Source organism: Seriola dumerili, unplaced genomic scaffold (genome assembly GCF_002260705.1).
Source record: "Seriola dumerili isolate Sdu_G_001 unplaced genomic scaffold, Sdu_1.0 BDQW01000276.1, whole genome shotgun sequence".
Taxonomy (NCBI): domain Eukaryota; kingdom Metazoa; phylum Chordata; class Actinopteri; order Carangiformes; family Carangidae; genus Seriola; species Seriola dumerili.
Window position 1 is genome coordinate 1,517,813 of NW_019174531.1, and position 18,474 is coordinate 1,536,286.

An 18,474-nucleotide genomic window follows, 5' to 3' on the forward strand; every position below is an offset into this window, starting at 1 on the left:
TTGGTGAGAATCCCAAGCTTCCCAGCAGTAAATATAGTGAAAAGTAAAAACCTTATAACATGTGTACATATTAATGCATTAATATTTATAATTCAGTGATAAAATATACATTATTCTGTAAAGGACCATTCTGTATATTGAGTACTTTTACCTTTTGTACTTTAAGTATATTTTGATACCTTTGTATGTTGTACAAACAGACATAAATGTAATGTATTACATCTCTAATTCCACATACAAGCTGATTTACATTCCACTATTCTGTGCACAGTCCAATGGTAAAAAGCCCACACTGAATTTGTAGGAAATCTAAATGGTAATTTTGTATTTCACCAGGATCATTAACAATACTGTACTTATTAAGTTATACAGTGGAGTCCAAAAATCGTGTGGACCAAGACTTTTGGACCAAACTGTACTTTGACACTTTTATGCATAATAATATTCACATAAATTTCCTTATGGTGAAGATCAATGGAAATGTGTTTAAAATGGAGCCACAAAAGCCCAACTGAGTTTAAATGGCAAAAAATAAATAAAATACGAAAACATACAAAAAAATTAATTTGTTTGAGAACAAATCCTCATATTTTCTACTGACATCAAAACAGTAATCAATTTATTTTGTGATGACTGAATTATCCATTAATCAACAAATCGTATTCCATGAAAAATTTAATTCTTTATTTTAGAAGAAGACAAAAGACAAATAATTTATGATGTTATTTGACTTTCAAAATAGGCAAGGGGAGAGTTTTAACCCTGGACCAATCATTCACACACACATTCATCTAGGAGACTTAATCGGGTTGAAAAATAAAATAATGCCTTATTAGTTGGCCTCATGAAGATTTAATCTGTCATCAACTCAAGCTGAAGAAGACTTTGATGGTGTTGTTGTAGATTGTGTTAGCCAGCTCCAGTGGGTCCTCTTCCCTTGCTGCTGCCATCACCTCCAGAACTTGTCTGGAAGAGACAAATAGTGAAATGTGTCACAGTTCATTCATCCATTTTACTAACTCTCTTGTCATTTTAGACCATAGACTGTAAATAAAGATGGACATAGCATCTGTGACGACACCCGTAGTTTTCTAAAGTGTGGGAGGCTCAGAGTGAGCTGCTCTACCACTGCCATCTTGGCAGTGCCTGACTCCGCCTAACTCCCAGCTCATTCAAAAATGGGCAAAGAGGTGGGGCGTGTGGAGCCGAGACTTCAGTGCATACCAGTTTGTGGCAAGAATATGCTCACCCACCTGTCACTCAAAGTGGCCACGCCCTCAATTGTGCCTAACTTTAAGGCTTAATAAAATTCAAACAGGTGAGTTATATAAAAAAAAAACACCCCCCGTACAGTTGTCATGAAGGAGGTAATTAGCTATAGAGACCAAAACTGTTTTTTGTACCATGCAGTAAACATGTTTATTTCTGCTGTAAAGTTGGACATTTTAACATGGGAGTCTAAGGGGATTGACTTGCAAGTGGTCATTTGAAGAACTGCTGTTGACCCCTCCCCATCCTCCTGCTCACCTGTTCTTATCAGATATCGGCCTGTTTCCACTCATTCTCTGCCAGACCATCTCTTGTGCTTCCCAGCCTTGCTGATTTGTTTTTGCCTGCCTGTCTTCGACCACTTGCCCCACACCCTGACTTCTCCTGTTGCTTGTCCCTGTCTGCTTCTGTCTGCTGAGCCTGAATAAAGGTGAACTGTTTTAAACTTTTATCTGTCTCTGAGCTGTACATTTTAGTGCCTGGTGGGTTTAACAACATGGATGAATTTACCCAAAGAGCTCAACAAAGCTTCCACTTCACCCAAACATTACTCACATGATGTGACAGGGCTCATTCCGGTCTTTTAGACAGTGCCCCACCTCCCACTTCTTCTTTGTGGGAAATGTAGTTTTAATGTATTTGGAGCCTGCATGAGTGTTCTTCACACCACACCACGGAGCATCTGGGGTGGAACAGGCAGGTATGAAATCACAAATAAATTACATATAACAGTGTAATAACCACATTAACAACAGCAACATCACACACAAAACATCTTGAAGTTTTTATTTGATATATTTTATCTATTTTAATGTTTCTCTACTGTGACACAGCTTCAGTGATGTGGTGAAAGCTTCAAATCCGATGTTGTAAAACAGTAACTCCAGATTTATTTCACTGGAACATCAGGAACATTTTATGAGGTTAAACATTTTCTCTTAATTCAATAGTAATAATACTGTGATAAATAAAGTGAACCTCACCTGTTTCTATCATGAGCCTCTCAGTGGGAACAGACTTCATCGCTTCAATATTGGCCTCTGTTTTCAAAGAACTGAAAAACAGAAATAAAAATAAACACAGTTTAAGTTGCACTCTATAATGTGAAGAGATTATGGGAAAAATTTGACCTGCGGTGTGTATTAGGGTGTGTATACAGTATATGTTCTGCATTGATTCACAAGCTTCAAGCCAATCGTCAGCTCAGATCTGGATCTAAGGTCAGATGTGGTTCAGGTCAGGCCAAGTCTTCAGGTTCAGGGGGAAAAAAAAACATCACATTTCAAAATCCTCTCACCATCCATTTATTCCAATATATAGGTCGAGGTCAATGAGGGCAGCAGCGTCTTCTGCAGTCCCATCAAATGAGTGGACCTGAAAGAAAAAATGATTTGATTTTCCATCTGCATCTATAGTTAATTTATTTCTGTGCTGACTCTATAGATGGCAATGCACAGTAAGAAATGGAGCAGTTACACAGAGATAAAAAGAAATGTAAAGTCACTGCAGGGACGGCTTCAATAACATCTTGGAAAACCAAAATCTTGGGTTTGAAATCTTTGAATGTAACTATAGTTTCAATGTGACTCCCTGTCAGTACAACATGATAAAGTGGACACTTTCTACCAAACTGTGACCTCTGAAGAACAGTATACAGATGTCCTCACCACTCCTCCAACACATCGGTCTCGATTTCTCTTCATGATGTCTGTCAGAACAGAGACAAAGAAGTAGTAGAACGCTTTGTTTAAAAAAAAAAAAAAAAAACCCATCTCAGGTCTCAGGTGAACCAGACCAGGTGTTCGGTGCACAAACCTACCGATGAACTCCTGATGGGAGTTTCTGCAGTGGAGGAACATGGGCAGCTTGGTCTCCTCTGCCAGGTCAAACTGCTTCTCAAAGTATCTGCGACAAACGAAGAGGAAAAGACTGAAATGTTATGGTTGCCGTATCTATGGTTGCTGTTGTGGAATATGGACAGAGAGGCAATTCTGGATTACTCTAATCATTGCCTACTAGTGTTTAAAGGTCCCATATAGCATAAAGGGAGATTTCCATGTGTTGTTTGATTATAAAGCAGGTCTAGGTTCTATATTAATACTGTGGAAGTATCAAAGTGCTCAGTCCACAGAGAAATGCACACAGCCTGTATCCAGAAACTGAGCCTTAAAACCAGCCGTCAGGACTTCTGTAATTTAGTGATGTCACAACACTCTTAGCCATGCCCCAAGCCCCACACACTTGGACCCACCATCCAACCATGAAGGATTTGGTTTCTCTCAGTGTTTACCAGAAATCTGCTATATTTTTATTAGATCAGTCAGAAAACAGTCACCCAAACAGAAGAGAGGCTCAGAGCCTCCTCTCTTCTGATTGGCTCACTGACCTGTTGTTACTAGAGCTGCAGAGAGAAGCCTGAGAGAGGAGATTTAAAACTACATTGAGATGGTTTTTGGTTCTTAAAACCACAAATACAGTATATCTTCTTATGGGTCAACACAACACAATATAACACAACACAAATAAAAAAAACGGAAAAGTGTAAAATATGGGACCCTCAAAGAGTTAGAGGAATAATCAAGTAGTTCATCAACAAAAATTTAATCGACATCAATTCTGACGATAGATTCATCATTTGTTACAGCTTCTCCAATTTGAGGATTTGATGCTCAGTTGCAGGTTTATTAGAATACCTAGCTAAAACTAATGCAGCCTAATACAATAGTCATGCAACAAATGCTATAGGTTATAATGGTCAGTATTGGTTTAAACTGCAGGGCTACTGTATTAAGACCGCATTAGTTGTAGCTAGGTACACCTAATAAACTGGAAACTTGAGTGTATGAACTCACTTCAGCTGAGTGTCTTTTGGGCAAAATTCCAACCTGTCAAAATCTGGAACAAGAAGAAAAGACACACAACACGTTACAGTATCAATATATCATTAAACAATGGGCATACTCAGTGTCATTACTGGATATACGTATGTATAGACCATAGAGTCATGAACAACCATGAGTGCGGGAAAAACAATGAGCCATTAGAGACTAATTTCTTCAGTTTTTTTCTACATATGCACATTTCTGCACAAATGCACCAGTACACACCCAGTCCACACTCTCCGATGGCCACCACCTTCCCTCTGTGTGCTGCTGCCAGCTCCCTCAGTCCAGACAAGTACTGGGACTCTCCATTCTGCTCAAACTCACTGCAGCGGGTGGGATGGCAGCCGACCGTGCAGTAGAACTCATCTGTGAAAGGAAGGGAGCGTGTTCATTAAATCTACAAAAAAAACATTCAGTCGCCTCACTTTGTTTCACAACACATGCGTGTGTCAGCACCTCTTGTCTCAGCTAATTTCAGGGCCTCCTTGCTGTCTTCAAGGTTTCCTCCTGTGATCATAAACTGTAAGAAGCAACAAATATTACATTTCAAAGAGGATTTGAAAGACTTGCATGGCCATGTTAGCAGTTTGGCTTACATACTTTTACACATCGCTTACCTTCTCAACTCCAATTTTGAGAGCTCTGTCAATGATCTGATTGAAGTCGTCTGTTATAAAAACACAGCTGGTCTCAGACAAACTTTACATCAACAGCCAACAAAAGAAAACACCAGTGAAGGAGTAAAACTCACCGTCATGTTTCTGCTTCCCTCTGTAGAGTCCCCTGAACATGGGGTCTGTCAGGTTCACACCGATATCTGCAGAGGGAGAGGTTGGAAACTACTGATACTGCAACATGTCACAAACATCTTCCTGTGATATGCGCTGGTCATGTGATGGAAAATGATATGACAACACGTTCTGTAGAACCACCAGAAATACACCGTCATAGAACAATAGTGTATGATATGGTCAAAAGAAACACTGTGGTAATTAACACGGCTTATATTATATTTATCAACATCTTCCCCTAGTATTATAACGCTGCTTATAATTGTTAATACTTCAAATTCCAAGGAGAAGACTACAGCTTCATGACTTTATATTGGATTCTTCACTTTAATGCAAACACAGGAGCTGCTGCTGACAGTAGCAGCAGCTGTGGTGCTGTATAATCTGGTGAAATGCAAGAAACCAAAAACAAACCATCTGACATCTCCCTGCACAGCTGTAAACCTCTGTGACTGTTCTGTTGTCATTTTCAGCAGGGCTAACTCATTAGCTGCCATGCTAACTAAACATGCAAGCTGCTCTGTTTACAACGTAAACCAGCACAAAACGAGCTTCGTGTTTCCTGCCTAATTGTTCTGTGTTTTCTAGCCGTAAAACACGAGTGTCTTACCAATGAATTTGTGCTGAGCCATGTCTGTAAGAGCAATGCTTCTAAAAAGAGCCACACATGCAGCTCTGACCAATCCCATAATGCTACAATACCGTAATTACTGTAGCAGATGGAAATCACATTACTGAAATAGCCAGTTTTAACTGCTCTCTCCTCTCATCCAAATATAAATAAATAAGAGAGAAATAGATTTATTTTCCCCCATCACAAATGTCAAACCGCGAAACTGTTGCGTTTTCCATTATAGAAAATTGGTAAAGTAGCTGATATCAGTAAATTTTGGCATCAATTGGCATCAATTATTTGTCAAAATTGTTGCCAATTAATTTGGAATCGTTAATGAATTGACTGTTTCTCTGATCTAGAGTCCACAAAGCACACAGGGGCCAAACAACTACATTTTTGTGATTAAAAATATAAGCGGTAATATCTCTTGTGCATTTTGTATGCATTTTACGGTCGTAACGTCTAAACGCCACAAAGTCCCAGAATCCTCCGCGCTGCCCGGCGAGAAGGTGACAGGGGACGGTGAAAATGGCCTCTGCCTATCTTACCCACCAGCAGAAAGTGCTGCGGCTTTACAAGAAATCACTGAGACATCTCGAGTCATGGTGCATTTTTAGGTAAGAGGAGCTGTCTCCGTTTGAGCTCGATGATGAAAAGCTGAAAAAAAAAGAAATACATAAAAACGTCGTTGCTGTAGCGCTAACAGCTAACAGCTAGGCTAACTGCTAGCCAGGTCACTCATTCCTAAAGTCAACCTGCTCCACTACAAAATATTTATTTTGCTTTGTTAATCCACGTCTTATCCAATCATGAACATTACCACAACCCCGCCAACTTCATATCAGTTCATTATTAATAATGCTTTTAGTCAAAGCTGTGTTGTTTATGCAGATATTTACCGGGCGCCAGCTAGCGTCTAAATCAGTGAATTATCAAAATATAGCAAAATCTAAACCTGACTCTTAGCACACGGTCTGATGATGTTAATGGATGTACCTGAAAACACAGGCTCTAACAGTTGCACATCATACTATAATATATATTAATATATATCATATATTAGATGTATATTATATGTTACAGTTAAGATTAGGCAGCTGTTGTATATACCCACCAATTCTAACAGTTATGTAAAAGTTTGCTGAAGTTGTGACACTTGATTAACAGGATAATAATACATTCAGATTTAGTCTCTCGAGTAACAGTTTAAGTCACACTCAAGGAGAGCCGCTACTTATAATATCAGATATTAAATTATGCTAAAATATTAGAAAAAAAGCACAGTTACTTGAAAGAAACTCAAATTAGACCCTGAACCATTCTGGATTTTCAAAGCCAGTGTTGTTATTTGAGAGTTAACTACTACTACTATAAACTATATATCATCTGATATCTATATTTTACATGAACACATAACAACATCAACAAACATTTTTAATAAGGAGGATCAGATACGTCCTAATCTCTGAAGGACAAACTGTAGTTAGAGCATTTGTCAATTAACTTCCTTCCAACTGCAATAAATCAATTGAATATTTTCTGTGAGCGCCCAGTACACGATCAATCAGCCTCCTTCCTGATGGTGTTGTTGGAGGGATAAGAATCTAAAGTGCCTGACATTTTAGCACAGTACTGTATTTGGCAGTTTCTTGTTCTTATCTGCAGATAATTGTTGTAATTGTTATATCAACATGTCATGACAACAGACATCCCGTTCCCCCTCAGAGCTGTCTGGTGTAACTTCAGAAACATAAGAGTTGCTGTCTTTTTCCGTTTCTATTATAGAGACAAGTACCGGTTCTACGCCTGCATGTTGCGGGCTCGCTTCGATGAGAACAAGAATGAGAAGGACATGGTGAAGGCCACCATGATGCTGAAGGCAGGAGAGGAGGAGTTCTGGACCAACCAGCACCCCCAGCCCTACATCTTCCCCGACTCTCCCGGAGGGACCTCCTACGAGAGATACGAGTGCTACAAGGTGAGGCAGAACTTTGTCTGATGGAGCACACGTTATTTTTTGAACACGAAATAAATTTCCTCTCTCTTTTACGTTGCTGTGAAAAAGTTTATATACCTCTTGAGTTTTTGTACAATGTGACAAAATGAGTTGAATTCATTGGTTTCACACTTTTATGGACATGTCTTTTCAAGGCTACAATACCTTTGCCTGCTATTTGTTCTTATCCTATCTTTTTTAATTGCAATGATGATTATTTTTTAATCATATTTTCTATGATACAGACCAGAGACAGGGCTCTGATGTAAAGTTGTTACTGCCCTCTGCTGGAAATGAGAAGGGAGTGCATTGTGTTGTATCCACATCCACACTCCAAACTAGAGTTTCTATGTTCAGATGGTAAAATCTTTAGAACAAAAATCGACAACATTATACTAAAGATTTGTGTGCGTTTTTTTTTTTTTTTTTTCGTTTTTTTTATCTTTTAAACATCCATAGTTCTTATCAGGTGATGTATTTCAAAGTCAAAAAATTGATGTGAAAATGTTGATAGTCCTACTGTTACATCGCCTGAGCACTGTCTTCTTCCTGTAGATCCCAGAGTGGGTGCTGGACCACTGGCACCCCTCAGAGAAGGCTATGTACCCGGACTACTTCTCCAAGAGGGAACAGTGGAAGAAACTGAGGATGCAGAGCTGGGACAAAGAGGTGGGCCAGCCTGCATACAACAACAATATATTACATACCACCAGTACATTTTTACCACTTCTGTGCTAATGATTCTATAAGAAACTATAAAGTGCTGTGGATTAAATACCATTGAAATGCCTGAAACAAATCAATTCATGGTTTGAAAAGGTGAATCCAGGTCACTGTTAAACTTTGCACCAGCTTTAATTACTGTAATATATCAGTTGTAACTTTCCTTTAGAAGAATAAATTCACTTTTCATAGTCAGAAAGATATCAGAACATTTCCATCTGTCTAAAAAGGTTTCAGCATAACAGTTTTTAGTAATACTTTCTGCCACTTAAATCCACCAGGTGGCCCCAGAGTTTAGCTGTTTGACTGAACTCTGTCAGGCCCCTGTTGTCTCTAGAAATTGAAATTAATATACACATCATGATGAAGTTAGGATTCACTGCCATTCCACTATTTTAACACCTTAGACCTCTGGATCCCTGTCACTAAAAACACTCTGAGATTTCTGATGTGTAGTGCATATGATCAGGTACTCAGGATGCCTTATGTACTGTGTAATGCATGGGACTGGTTGAAGTGCCCATTTGTTACAGAGGAAAAATTTGTCACTCTGATTTTCCCAAAAAATAGTCACTATTTTATCAGTTAATTATTCAAAACATTGCACCCCACTTTGCTTCCTGTTTGCTTCTGGGCACAGGAGGTAACAGAAGTGTCCCTCAGGATACAACTGCTTATATGGGTTATCATCACAGACCCATATTAACTTTATTTAGAAAACAAGTTTATTTAAAACAGATCTGTTAACCAGGAGTTCATTTAAGCTTTTCAAGCATCATTTAAGGACTTCATTTCTAGCTAAGTTTGACACCACAAAGTTTGTCTTTAAAAGTCTTAATAAGTCAAAGTCAAAAAGTCTTAAAAACTGTAAAATAATGTGCTAAAAAAAAAAAAAATTGAACATAAACTAGTATTGAGTTGGGATAAATGTTTTCCCCTCCTGTCTCTTTCCAGATCGCCCAGCTGCAGACTGAGACTCCAGCCGAAGGCCCCAAGTCCGAAGCCCTCCCTCCAGCCCGCAAGGAGGGCGACCTCCCCCCTCTGTGGTGGCAGTTCGTCACCCGCCCCAGGGAGCGCCCCATGTAAACACCTTCCGCCTCCTGGAGATGGTCACCCCTGGAGTCTGAGGGGAAACTATGCCAACCACACAACAACAACAGCAGCACGGAGACCGCCTGACCTCCTAATAATTTACCATCTGTGTGTATACGTGTAGTCAGTCGTCTCTAAGGAGACTCACCTGCACAGGTACACCACTGAGAAAACAACCTGCCTGAATTCAAAGTGATTCCTCAGTAGTTTGTTTTAGCAGGTTGGTGACTTTGAAAAAATCCTGTAGATGCTTCACTTAATACCTTTAACTGTTCCAATAAATGTGTAATTAAAATTATGTGAGCGTGTGTGTGTGTTGTTTAGTCATGTATGACTGCAGCTGATTCTGGGAAAACATTACAACTTTATGACTCAACGAAGTTTTACATGAATTTGGTCTGAACACCTGCCACACCTTCACTTGTCTGCAACTCCAGGTAAGATTACATGTGTGAGACCACTTATAACACACAGGTAGGCACAGTGTGTCCTGATACTAAGTGACTAGTGTTTGCCTACAATTAGAGCATTATGTATCCTTCAGTTAAAGTAAATCTCTACTAGACCTCCAGTGTTAGTAATCCTTACTTTGCTGCAGTGATATTAAACAAATAGTTTGACATTTTGAGAAACACACTTATGACACTGTCCAAAGGTAAAAACTTTTTTTTCCTTTTTTTTAAATCCTACAAAAGCACTTAGAGCTCAATGTTCCTGCTCATGTTTTATCTAATTTGTTTAATCCGTACACAAATTGATAAGGATGGCTCATGGGTTCCTTTCTTTGGAGGTTCTCCAAGCACATCCAACTTGGAGAGCACCCCGGGGTAGACCCAGTGCTCGCTGGAGGGATTACATATCCCATCTGGCCTGGGAATGCCAGCCCCCGGGAGGAGCTGGAAAGCGAGAGGAACGTCTGGAATTCCCTGCTTAGCCTGCTGCCATTGTGACCCGACCCCGGATAAGCAGAAGAAAATGGATGGATGGAAGGATGTACAAAAATATTATCAGCCTGGTGTCACTTAAGTCATAAACAGCCTCTGCATGTGTAACATAAAAGCTGCTGGACATTGGCTGTGAAATAAACTGCAGGTATGAGGTGAACAGCAGCTTCATCTGGATGGCGGACTTTAATTTCTACTCTCTGTCAGTGCTGCTTCTTCATCTTTTATTCAAGGACAGTTTCACTTGCAGACTTGTAAATTAGTCTTTGCCTGTTAATTCAAAGGCCCAAAGCCAACAGCGTGTACTACCCCACCTTGCCTGTAGCTCTCAGCTCCAAGCCCACTGGTTCACAAAGGAGATGTCACCGTAGTTTTTAGCAAAGGTTACTCAAACAGGAGGAAATAGTGCCTTTGTTGGGGACTATTTTCAGTGGCATATGAATACACGTGGTACTCCAGTGGAGATTTTCTAGCAGCTCTCGCGTCCTTAGAAGCTGCCAGCTGAGCTTCAGTCTGTTAAACTAATGACAAGCACTCGATCACTATGGCGACAGGCGTGGCCTGTAGTTGCGTGGTCGTATCATCATGGTGACCGCCTTCAGAGAGTAGAAGTCTGAGTCCTTCCAGGAGAACCAGACGATGCCGTCCGGCCCCAGCAGATTCTGAGCTCTCAGAGAGTAGCGCCCCCCCTGGTGGAAAACATAATTTCAACATTAACATATCACACTCATATACCCTCCTTCCCATCTCCCTACTTCTGCTGCTTTTGGACCTCTTTTCCCTCCCTACCTCTCTATCCTGAATCACTGATTTATCTTCAGGTCTGTTGTGCTCATTGACGACTGTTTCCCTGGTTGAAAAAGCAAATCAGTTTTGGAGGTGGGTTTAAAGGTGAAAGTATCAAAGCGCTCAGAACACAGACTTTGTGATGTGACAACAAAGAAGTCACTGCCCCCACCTGGACCCACCTGGAACCACCATCCAAACTTGCAGGATTTGGTTTCTCCGAGTGTTTACCTGAAATCTGCTATATCATACTTCCCTCTGTATTCTTGCGTCTGTTCTTGTAGGCAGTCCTACCTTGTAGTAGACGCCATTGAGGTTAGCGTAGAAACATTGGTGAAACCACCAGCCGGAGTGGCTGATCTCAGCACAGATGTTGCCAGTGTCCGGCGTGCTGAAACCCTGCTGGTCGTGGTACCAACCGAACGAGTCCTCCACCGTTCCACTGAACCCAGAAACGTGGAGGCGGTACTGGTTCTCCTCATCCTCTATCCTGCAGGAGAAGGAAAAAACAAGTATCTCCATCAAAAATGATCCTTCACTAAGCTGCTCGCCTTTTAGTTACTGTTGCTATGACATTCAAAGTTTCCAAGCAGATGTACATGTTTAAATGTTACATATTATTAAATGATTAAATGACTCGTTGAGAGCATTGCCGAAAACCAGTTGAGCCGGTTGAACTTCCAGTTATTTAGATATTACTGGGTTGAATGGATCAAATTCTGATAACTAGAATGGCACTCAGTAGAGCATATACTTTTGCCAAGGCCAAAACAATCCTACAAAATTTCTGTTGGATCCAGATTATTATCTGGATAAAAGTGAAAAAAAAAATCCTGAATCTGCCCCTTTAACTTGATTGGCACCAAAATTTAAAGGGTTTGTCCCCAGCCCATACCCCATCCCCGTAACCAAGTATGGTGCAAATTCAGTAATTTTTGTGTGACAAACAATCAAACAAACAAACCAATAAACAGACAAACATAATCGCCTTGGTGGAGTTAATAATAAGAGTATTTTAAGAAGAGAACAAGAGTCATTTCAGAGGGTTTGTGACATATTCACCATTTTATATCCTTTTCCAATGATTCTTATATGGAATCCAAAAGTTGCAAAACCCCTTGCAGCCACTACACCAAAATCGCTTCACAGCCCAGCTCCGTAGGCAGACATGGCAAAGTTTGCAGCTAACATTGCAGCAGATCACGGTTTAATCCACTCCTTAAATTTTAGCTGTTCTGTTTTTAGTTTTGGAAGGGTTAAAAAAGGACACAATCCTACAATTTCTTTGTATACAGAGTATGTAGCGCTTTTATTCAAAGTACTTTTCAGCTTCCCTCTCATTCATCCATTCACACAAACATTCACACAGTGAGAAACCTTCGCTATGTGGAGAAATCTTGACAGACCCCCTACTTGTCTGTCTACCTTGACTTGTATCTTTAACACTTGTCTTTGCACTGCTACATCATCTATCTTTTTTCCAGTCTCTCTGTCTACCTGAAGCTGTGGTACAGGGCATGTCTGTGGACATGGCTCCAGTCCTGCAGGTCTATGCGGAGGCTGTAGTGACCCTGGTTGGACAACAGATGGAGGTTCTGGTTGCCAAGCCAATGTTCTCCTCGTGGTTCACCGAAGCCATCACGGTACTCTGACCAGCCACGGTTAAAACTCACGGTGCCATCGCGTCGCCGCTGAAACACCGTCCAGCCCCCACCTGATGCAGACACACATGTATCTATACCTGTTAGTGTTTGAACCACTGTGTGCACGCATGTAATCTATACATGCTGCATTTACATGTGTATATATAAATTGTGTGTGTATAGTATACAGTATGTGTCCTACCCTCGGTTTCCATGTCACAGTAGACAGGCAGGGTGGCGCCTGGCGACAGGACTATGGTGTAAACACCAGAGCGGCGAACACCATTGTAATACAGAGATGCACAATCTGAAGGACAGAAAGACAGGTACCGTCCATCTGAGGGAGAGAGACAGAGACAGAGAGACAGGGCTTTACAAAGCATCATGCAACACTTAAACTGTCAAATGTATCAATTGATACTGGTCAGATCCTGAGTTACTGATTATGTATAGTTGCTGTTTCCTAAACAGAAACAACACAATGTTTGCTGAGATTACAGCGGAGCCCACAAATTGGGTTAACACACAATTCATATTAGCCATAACATACTTCTCTGTTAAGCTTGGAGATGTTTCTTCTTCTTTTGTGGTGTCCCCTAGGGGTCTATTCTGGGTCCCCCTTTATTTACCTTACCTCTACCCTCCCCCTTGGGCAAAACATGCGCAGACATAATATCGACTTTCATTGCTATGTGGACGATACGCAACTATATGTCCCAACAAAGTACAACAACAACAGACAAAGATGTGTCATCTATAATGTCCTATAATGTCCTGCCCTGATGAAATTAAGAACTTGATGTCCAATAATCTCCTGCAGTTGAATAGCTCCAGATTAGAAATAATAATAATTACATTTCCTGCCTGAACAATTGCAATGCTCTTTATTCTGGTATCAGCAGACGAATCATCCAAAGACTACAGCTGATACAAACCGCTGCTGCCAGGCTTTTGACACATTCTAAGAGAAGCAACCAAATTGTATCAATTCTTGCTGCCCTTCACTGGTTACCTGTAAGATTTGGAATAGATTTGAAGATTTTACTGCCAAAACCTTGAATAGTCGGGCTCCTGCTTATAGCTATGATCTACTAAATCCCTTATGTTGGTTATTTTTTCTGTAGGCAAACCAATTAAAACAATTCTAATGAAAATAAAGAATTGTAACCCCATGACCTTTGCTTATCTGTTGAGTTGGCTTATTGAATACTGTTAGCCTTATGAGTATTCAGCCAATTGTACAAGAGCACTGTGATATAAAAAAATAACACAAATACAGACACAATACAATACAAACAACAATGGAGAGTTTGTGACATGTTACTGACATAGCTGCTAATTAGGTTCGCTAAACCTTAACTTGTTACAGCTTTGTAAAGTAAAATGAACATGTAACTGTTTTGATTGTGTTAAAAAAAAAGTTCTGTGTGTAACAGGTTTTTTGAACATAATGCAACATGCAACTCACCGCTGTGTTTGTTGCATGTGTACCTGGTGGCAGTGTGTCTCGCATGCCAAGCGGCGGCGTAGTTCTGATGACGTTGACCATGCAGCCTGTGCTGTGGCTCATGCGCTGCACGGTGGCCGACAGGTTGCGGAGCTGCGCCTGCAGCTCGTACAGCAGCGCCGCGTGCACGTGGAGCAGCGTGTCGGCCTTGGCATGACGCAGCTCCAGAGAACTCAACCGCTGCTCAAAGGTCGAATTTGAATTCACACTTTCTTCAGCCTGAGGGGAAGAGAGAGAGAGAGAGAGAGAGAGAGAGAGAGAGAGAGAGAGAGAGAGTTTTAGATGCTAAAGTTATAAAGACTAAATGCTGCTTGCTCCTCTTTTATCGATTTAATCTTTGCAAAATTTAGCCACTGCCTTATTTAAGTGTTAAATTAATTGAACCAAACAAAATGATGGATCATCAAAATCAATGCTTTCCAATTACAGGACACAAAAGTAGGTGAATTTAGCCCACCTCAAATATGAAGGGAAAGCATGGTCTGTGTACTACTCTACTTAGACTACAATGGCAAATAACATTTTTTTTGTCAGTCAGCTTGGTCTTAACCTTATTTTGACCAGGAGACATCGGAAGCCCAGAAAATTGCTCACTGGGTCAGGCAGACTCATGAGGATGCAGGACCCTTGGCAACAAGCCTGCAGCTAATCTTGTTAGCATTCAGGGTTAAGGAGGGCTTATGTGGTGTCAAGACAGAGAGATAAAGACAGACAGAGAGATAAACAGAGGCAGAGATAAACAGAGAGAGACAGAGAGAGAAAGGAGGGTGTTGTGTTTTACCTGCTTGAATGTAGTCTCAGATTGTGGCAGTATAAAAGTTTTGAAAGAGGAGAATCTAGGTTGGAGCTTCTGTTTTTGTCTTTAATTGCGTCTTTAAACAAACATAGTAAACTACTGAACAGCCAGTCTACCTGTATCTCCAGGGCCTTGACTCGATGCTGGTGGTTCCTCAGCTCCTCCTGCAGCTCTGACATTGTCTCCCTCAGCTCCTCCAGCTGCTCCTTTCTGTTCTGGTTCTCATGCAGCCAATAGGAGATGTCATCTGTACAGCGAAACATATCTGGGCAGCGTTTCTGCGACGTTCCCACAGGGGGCAGCGTTGCCATCAGCCGGCACTGCCCGTTAGACATCAGCTGGCTGCTGTACTCGCCACACTGTGCCGATGAAGCACCTACAGTCTGGTTGGAGGTTTGGTTGTTGCTGGCGTCAACACCAGTGTTGCCGCCGCGCATCACCGGTGGGGGGTCAGGGAAAACATCGGAGTGTGTCTCCAGGAAGGAGGTAGGAGGATGCCAGTCAGCATCCTCATAGTTGTCCTTGTTTATGTCCAGTATGTCCCAGTTTGTTTCAATATTTGTGTCTGGTACATCCCTGCTTGTTTGGGTATTCACATCCAGTACATCCGCAGTTGTTTCTCTGAGGGTGTTGGGGTGTACATCCTCATCATGGCCAACGTCTAGGTGTTCATCAGAGGCCACAAAGTCACCAGCCACTGACTGGAAACACCAGTCGGTCAGTAAGACAAAAGTCACTAAAACAGATCGCCACTTCATCCTGAAGAATCGGTTTCAATCACCAGATCAACATCAGGGTCCAATATCATTGCAGCAAGTATAGGTCCAGACCTCCTCCGATGTTAGGCTTGAGTTTTAGACTTCACTGCAGGAAGGGGAAGAGCTGCTGACAAGTTGAAATCAAGTCCAGATGAAGTTCATGAATTTTGTTACTAAAGCCTGCATGGTTTATACTTTTTGTCTAGGTTCGATGAAGAACCTACGCTGTATCTACGCCGTACGTACGTAGTGGATTCAATGCAGAAGTGTAAACCAGGATTTAAAGGCAAGCTAGCTGCACCCCTCCAAACTCTGTAACATCCCAATCCAGGTTTTGTGTGAAGGTGCTCAACTGCTTTACATCTAGGGTAAATGAAAACCCTTGATAAATTAACAAAACAGGTCTAAATTCAGTACTTGAGCATTTTACTGGAAATGTTTGACATGAGAGTACAGCAGCAGAAAAAAGTCTTCAACTCTAAATTCAAAGAAATTGTGACAAAAAGTAAAGTATCAATAGTGTTATAGTACTAATCCTGCTGTGTCAAACACAGTCAAAAACATGTTCATGACAACCAAGGTCCATGAAAACAAGGATGCTCTGACACCAGAGATTTGAGAGTCTGCTGATGAGCCAGGACAAAATTCAGATACTGGGAAATCCTATTCATGTATTTTTTGTAAAATACTTTATGTAAAAAAAAAAATCTTTACTGGACATAATCTTTCAGAATCGTCCTAGATTTGGGTTCTTCTCTGGCAGTAGGGTTGTCCTTTCGCATTTGACTTTTCCTTGTTGTCACATGCACCTTCCATAAAGTCCCTGCTCTGAACTGTATTGTCACATGATGACAATGAAACACTGACACAACTGAATGAGTGCTGATATGTGTGTTTATCTTTAGAAGTAAGCTAATCTGTACAGAAATGATCTGTAATCAGTAGAAAACCAACCAATCTAAAAAGTTGATGATTAGCTTTGGAAAAATACCCAGCAGGCAATGCAGTCAATAAGCTAAAACATTCAAAACTTCTGTTATGGTCCTTTAGTTGACATGAATTTCATATTTAAGCTGAAACACAGTATATATGTGAAGTACATTCCTACCTGTCGCCTGGTGTATCCCAGCATCCCAGCACTGAATTCACCTCAGTGGAAAAGCATCAGGATAGCCAGGAGACTGTGTGTGTGTGTGTGTGTGTGTGTGTGTNTTGATGATTAGCTTTGGAAAAATACCCAGCAGGCAATGCAGTCAATAAGCTAAAACATTCAAAACTTCTGTTATGGTCCTTTAGTTGACATGAATTTCATATTTAAGCTGAAACACAGTAAATATGTTAAGTACATTCCTACCTGTCGCCTGGTGTATCCCAGCATCCCAGCACTGAATTCACCTCAGTGGAAAGGCATCAGGATAGCCAGGAGACTGTGTGTGTGTGTGTGTGTGTGTGTTGTGTGTGTGTGTGTGTGTGTCCAGCACAGGGTATGACATCTTTCCTGATAATCCCTTAAAGGGATTGGCAGCCATTGTTCTGGACAGTAATACATTACATATAACGGGATTAAAGTAATGTGACTACCAAGTTACAGTAACAAATTAAAGTGACAGAATGAATACAAGTATGAATTTAACAGGTGTTACTGTAGGAAATTGTCAGCTGAAGCACTGATCTGTTTAATTTTATGTTTAAGGATACAGATCTGCAATTCATGATGTCACAAAGAGGGAATTTCACGCTAAAAGCCTGTAACTTTGGACGAACGCTTCCTGATTTATCCAACTCAAACTGCTGAAGCTTCACATTAGCTTCAGATGAACCTCAGAATGAGCGTCACCTGGATCCAGTTCAGACTGATGGACAGCTGGAGCATGCACTGCGATGTGTGAACATTCATTGTGAGTATCGAGTAGTGTCAGCACTTTGACTGTCTCATGCTTTGTGGAGTGCTTTGGCCACAATCACGAGATCGGCTTCGGAGGCTCTCGGGGCTGTTACGGTGTTACGGTTGAAAGGATGTCAGAGACCTATGAGGGTGCTAGATCTTTAACAGCTTTGTAGGTAATTAAACAGACCTTAAAATCAGTTCTATAAAGAACAGGGAGCTAGTGCAGTTCAACTAAAACAAGAGTGATGAGCTCCCTCTTTTTGGTCCTGATGATGAATTCATTGAAACTTAAATCCAAATCTAAAATGACTCCTAAGACTTTTAACCTGTTATTTGGTCTGCTGAGCCAGGCTCCTGAGCTTACTATAAAGGGTGTCTCTTTTTGATTTTGGTCCAAGTGAAAGTATCTCTATTTTATCATCATTCAAAAAAGCCAAAGCAGCAAACTTAGCCTATTTCACAATGGACTAAGCTAACAGGTTAATTTGCACCACTCATCGACTACACCCACTGTTCCTGGTAAAAAATTGGGTGATATATTGTCGCCCTTTATTTTCTCTCTTCTTTCTTTCCTGTATTTTCGTTTTTGAAAGCTGAGACACAATGCTCCACCAGCATTCACTGAATGGTAAATGGTCTGCACTTATTTCTAGTCTTATCGGCCGCTCAAAGCGCTTTACAATACTTGCCACATTCACCCATTCACTCACGCATTCAGCCGGGGATCCAACCACCAACCTTCTGATTAGTGCACGACTCGCTCTACCTCCCGAGCCACAG

General features: G+C 41.0%; 3 protein-coding genes across 3 annotated transcripts; 1 reads left to right on the top strand and 2 right to left on the bottom strand.

Moving 5' to 3' along the window:
• Window positions 1-649: 649 nt before the first annotated feature.
• tatdn1 (TatD DNase domain containing 1) lies at window positions 650-5,630 on the bottom strand. The gene is made up of 12 exons (XM_022757447.1): window positions 5,556-5,630; window positions 4,906-4,971; window positions 4,772-4,821; window positions 4,611-4,674; window positions 4,377-4,520; window positions 4,122-4,164; window positions 3,089-3,174; window positions 2,937-2,977; window positions 2,567-2,643; window positions 2,253-2,323; window positions 1,825-1,951; window positions 650-966 (listed from the first exon to the last, which is right to left on the bottom strand). Exons 1-12 carry the CDS (start codon window positions 5,575-5,577, stop codon window positions 864-866), a joined length of 894 nt encoding a protein of 297 aa, XP_022613168.1. The 5' UTR covers window positions 5,578-5,630; the 3' UTR covers window positions 650-863.
• A 414-nt stretch (window positions 5,631-6,044) lies between these two features.
• Window positions 6,045-9,670, top strand: ndufb9 (NADH:ubiquinone oxidoreductase subunit B9). Its single transcript, XM_022757431.1, has 4 exons — window positions 6,045-6,178; window positions 7,347-7,539; window positions 8,113-8,226; window positions 9,235-9,670. The coding sequence occupies exons 1-4, from the start codon at window positions 6,090-6,092 to the stop codon at window positions 9,364-9,366; spliced, it is 528 nt and encodes a 175-aa protein (XP_022613152.1). The 5' UTR covers window positions 6,045-6,089; the 3' UTR covers window positions 9,367-9,670.
• Window positions 9,671-10,618: 948 nt separating this feature from the next.
• On the bottom strand, window positions 10,619-15,806 carry LOC111230656 (angiopoietin-related protein 7-like). The gene is made up of 6 exons (XM_022757445.1): window positions 15,165-15,806; window positions 14,237-14,471; window positions 12,948-13,082; window positions 12,600-12,816; window positions 11,397-11,592; window positions 10,619-11,005 (listed from the first exon to the last, which is right to left on the bottom strand). Exons 1-6 carry the CDS (start codon window positions 15,804-15,806, stop codon window positions 10,859-10,861), a joined length of 1,572 nt encoding a protein of 523 aa, XP_022613166.1. The 3' UTR covers window positions 10,619-10,858.
• Window positions 15,807-18,474: the final 2,668 nt, after the last annotated feature.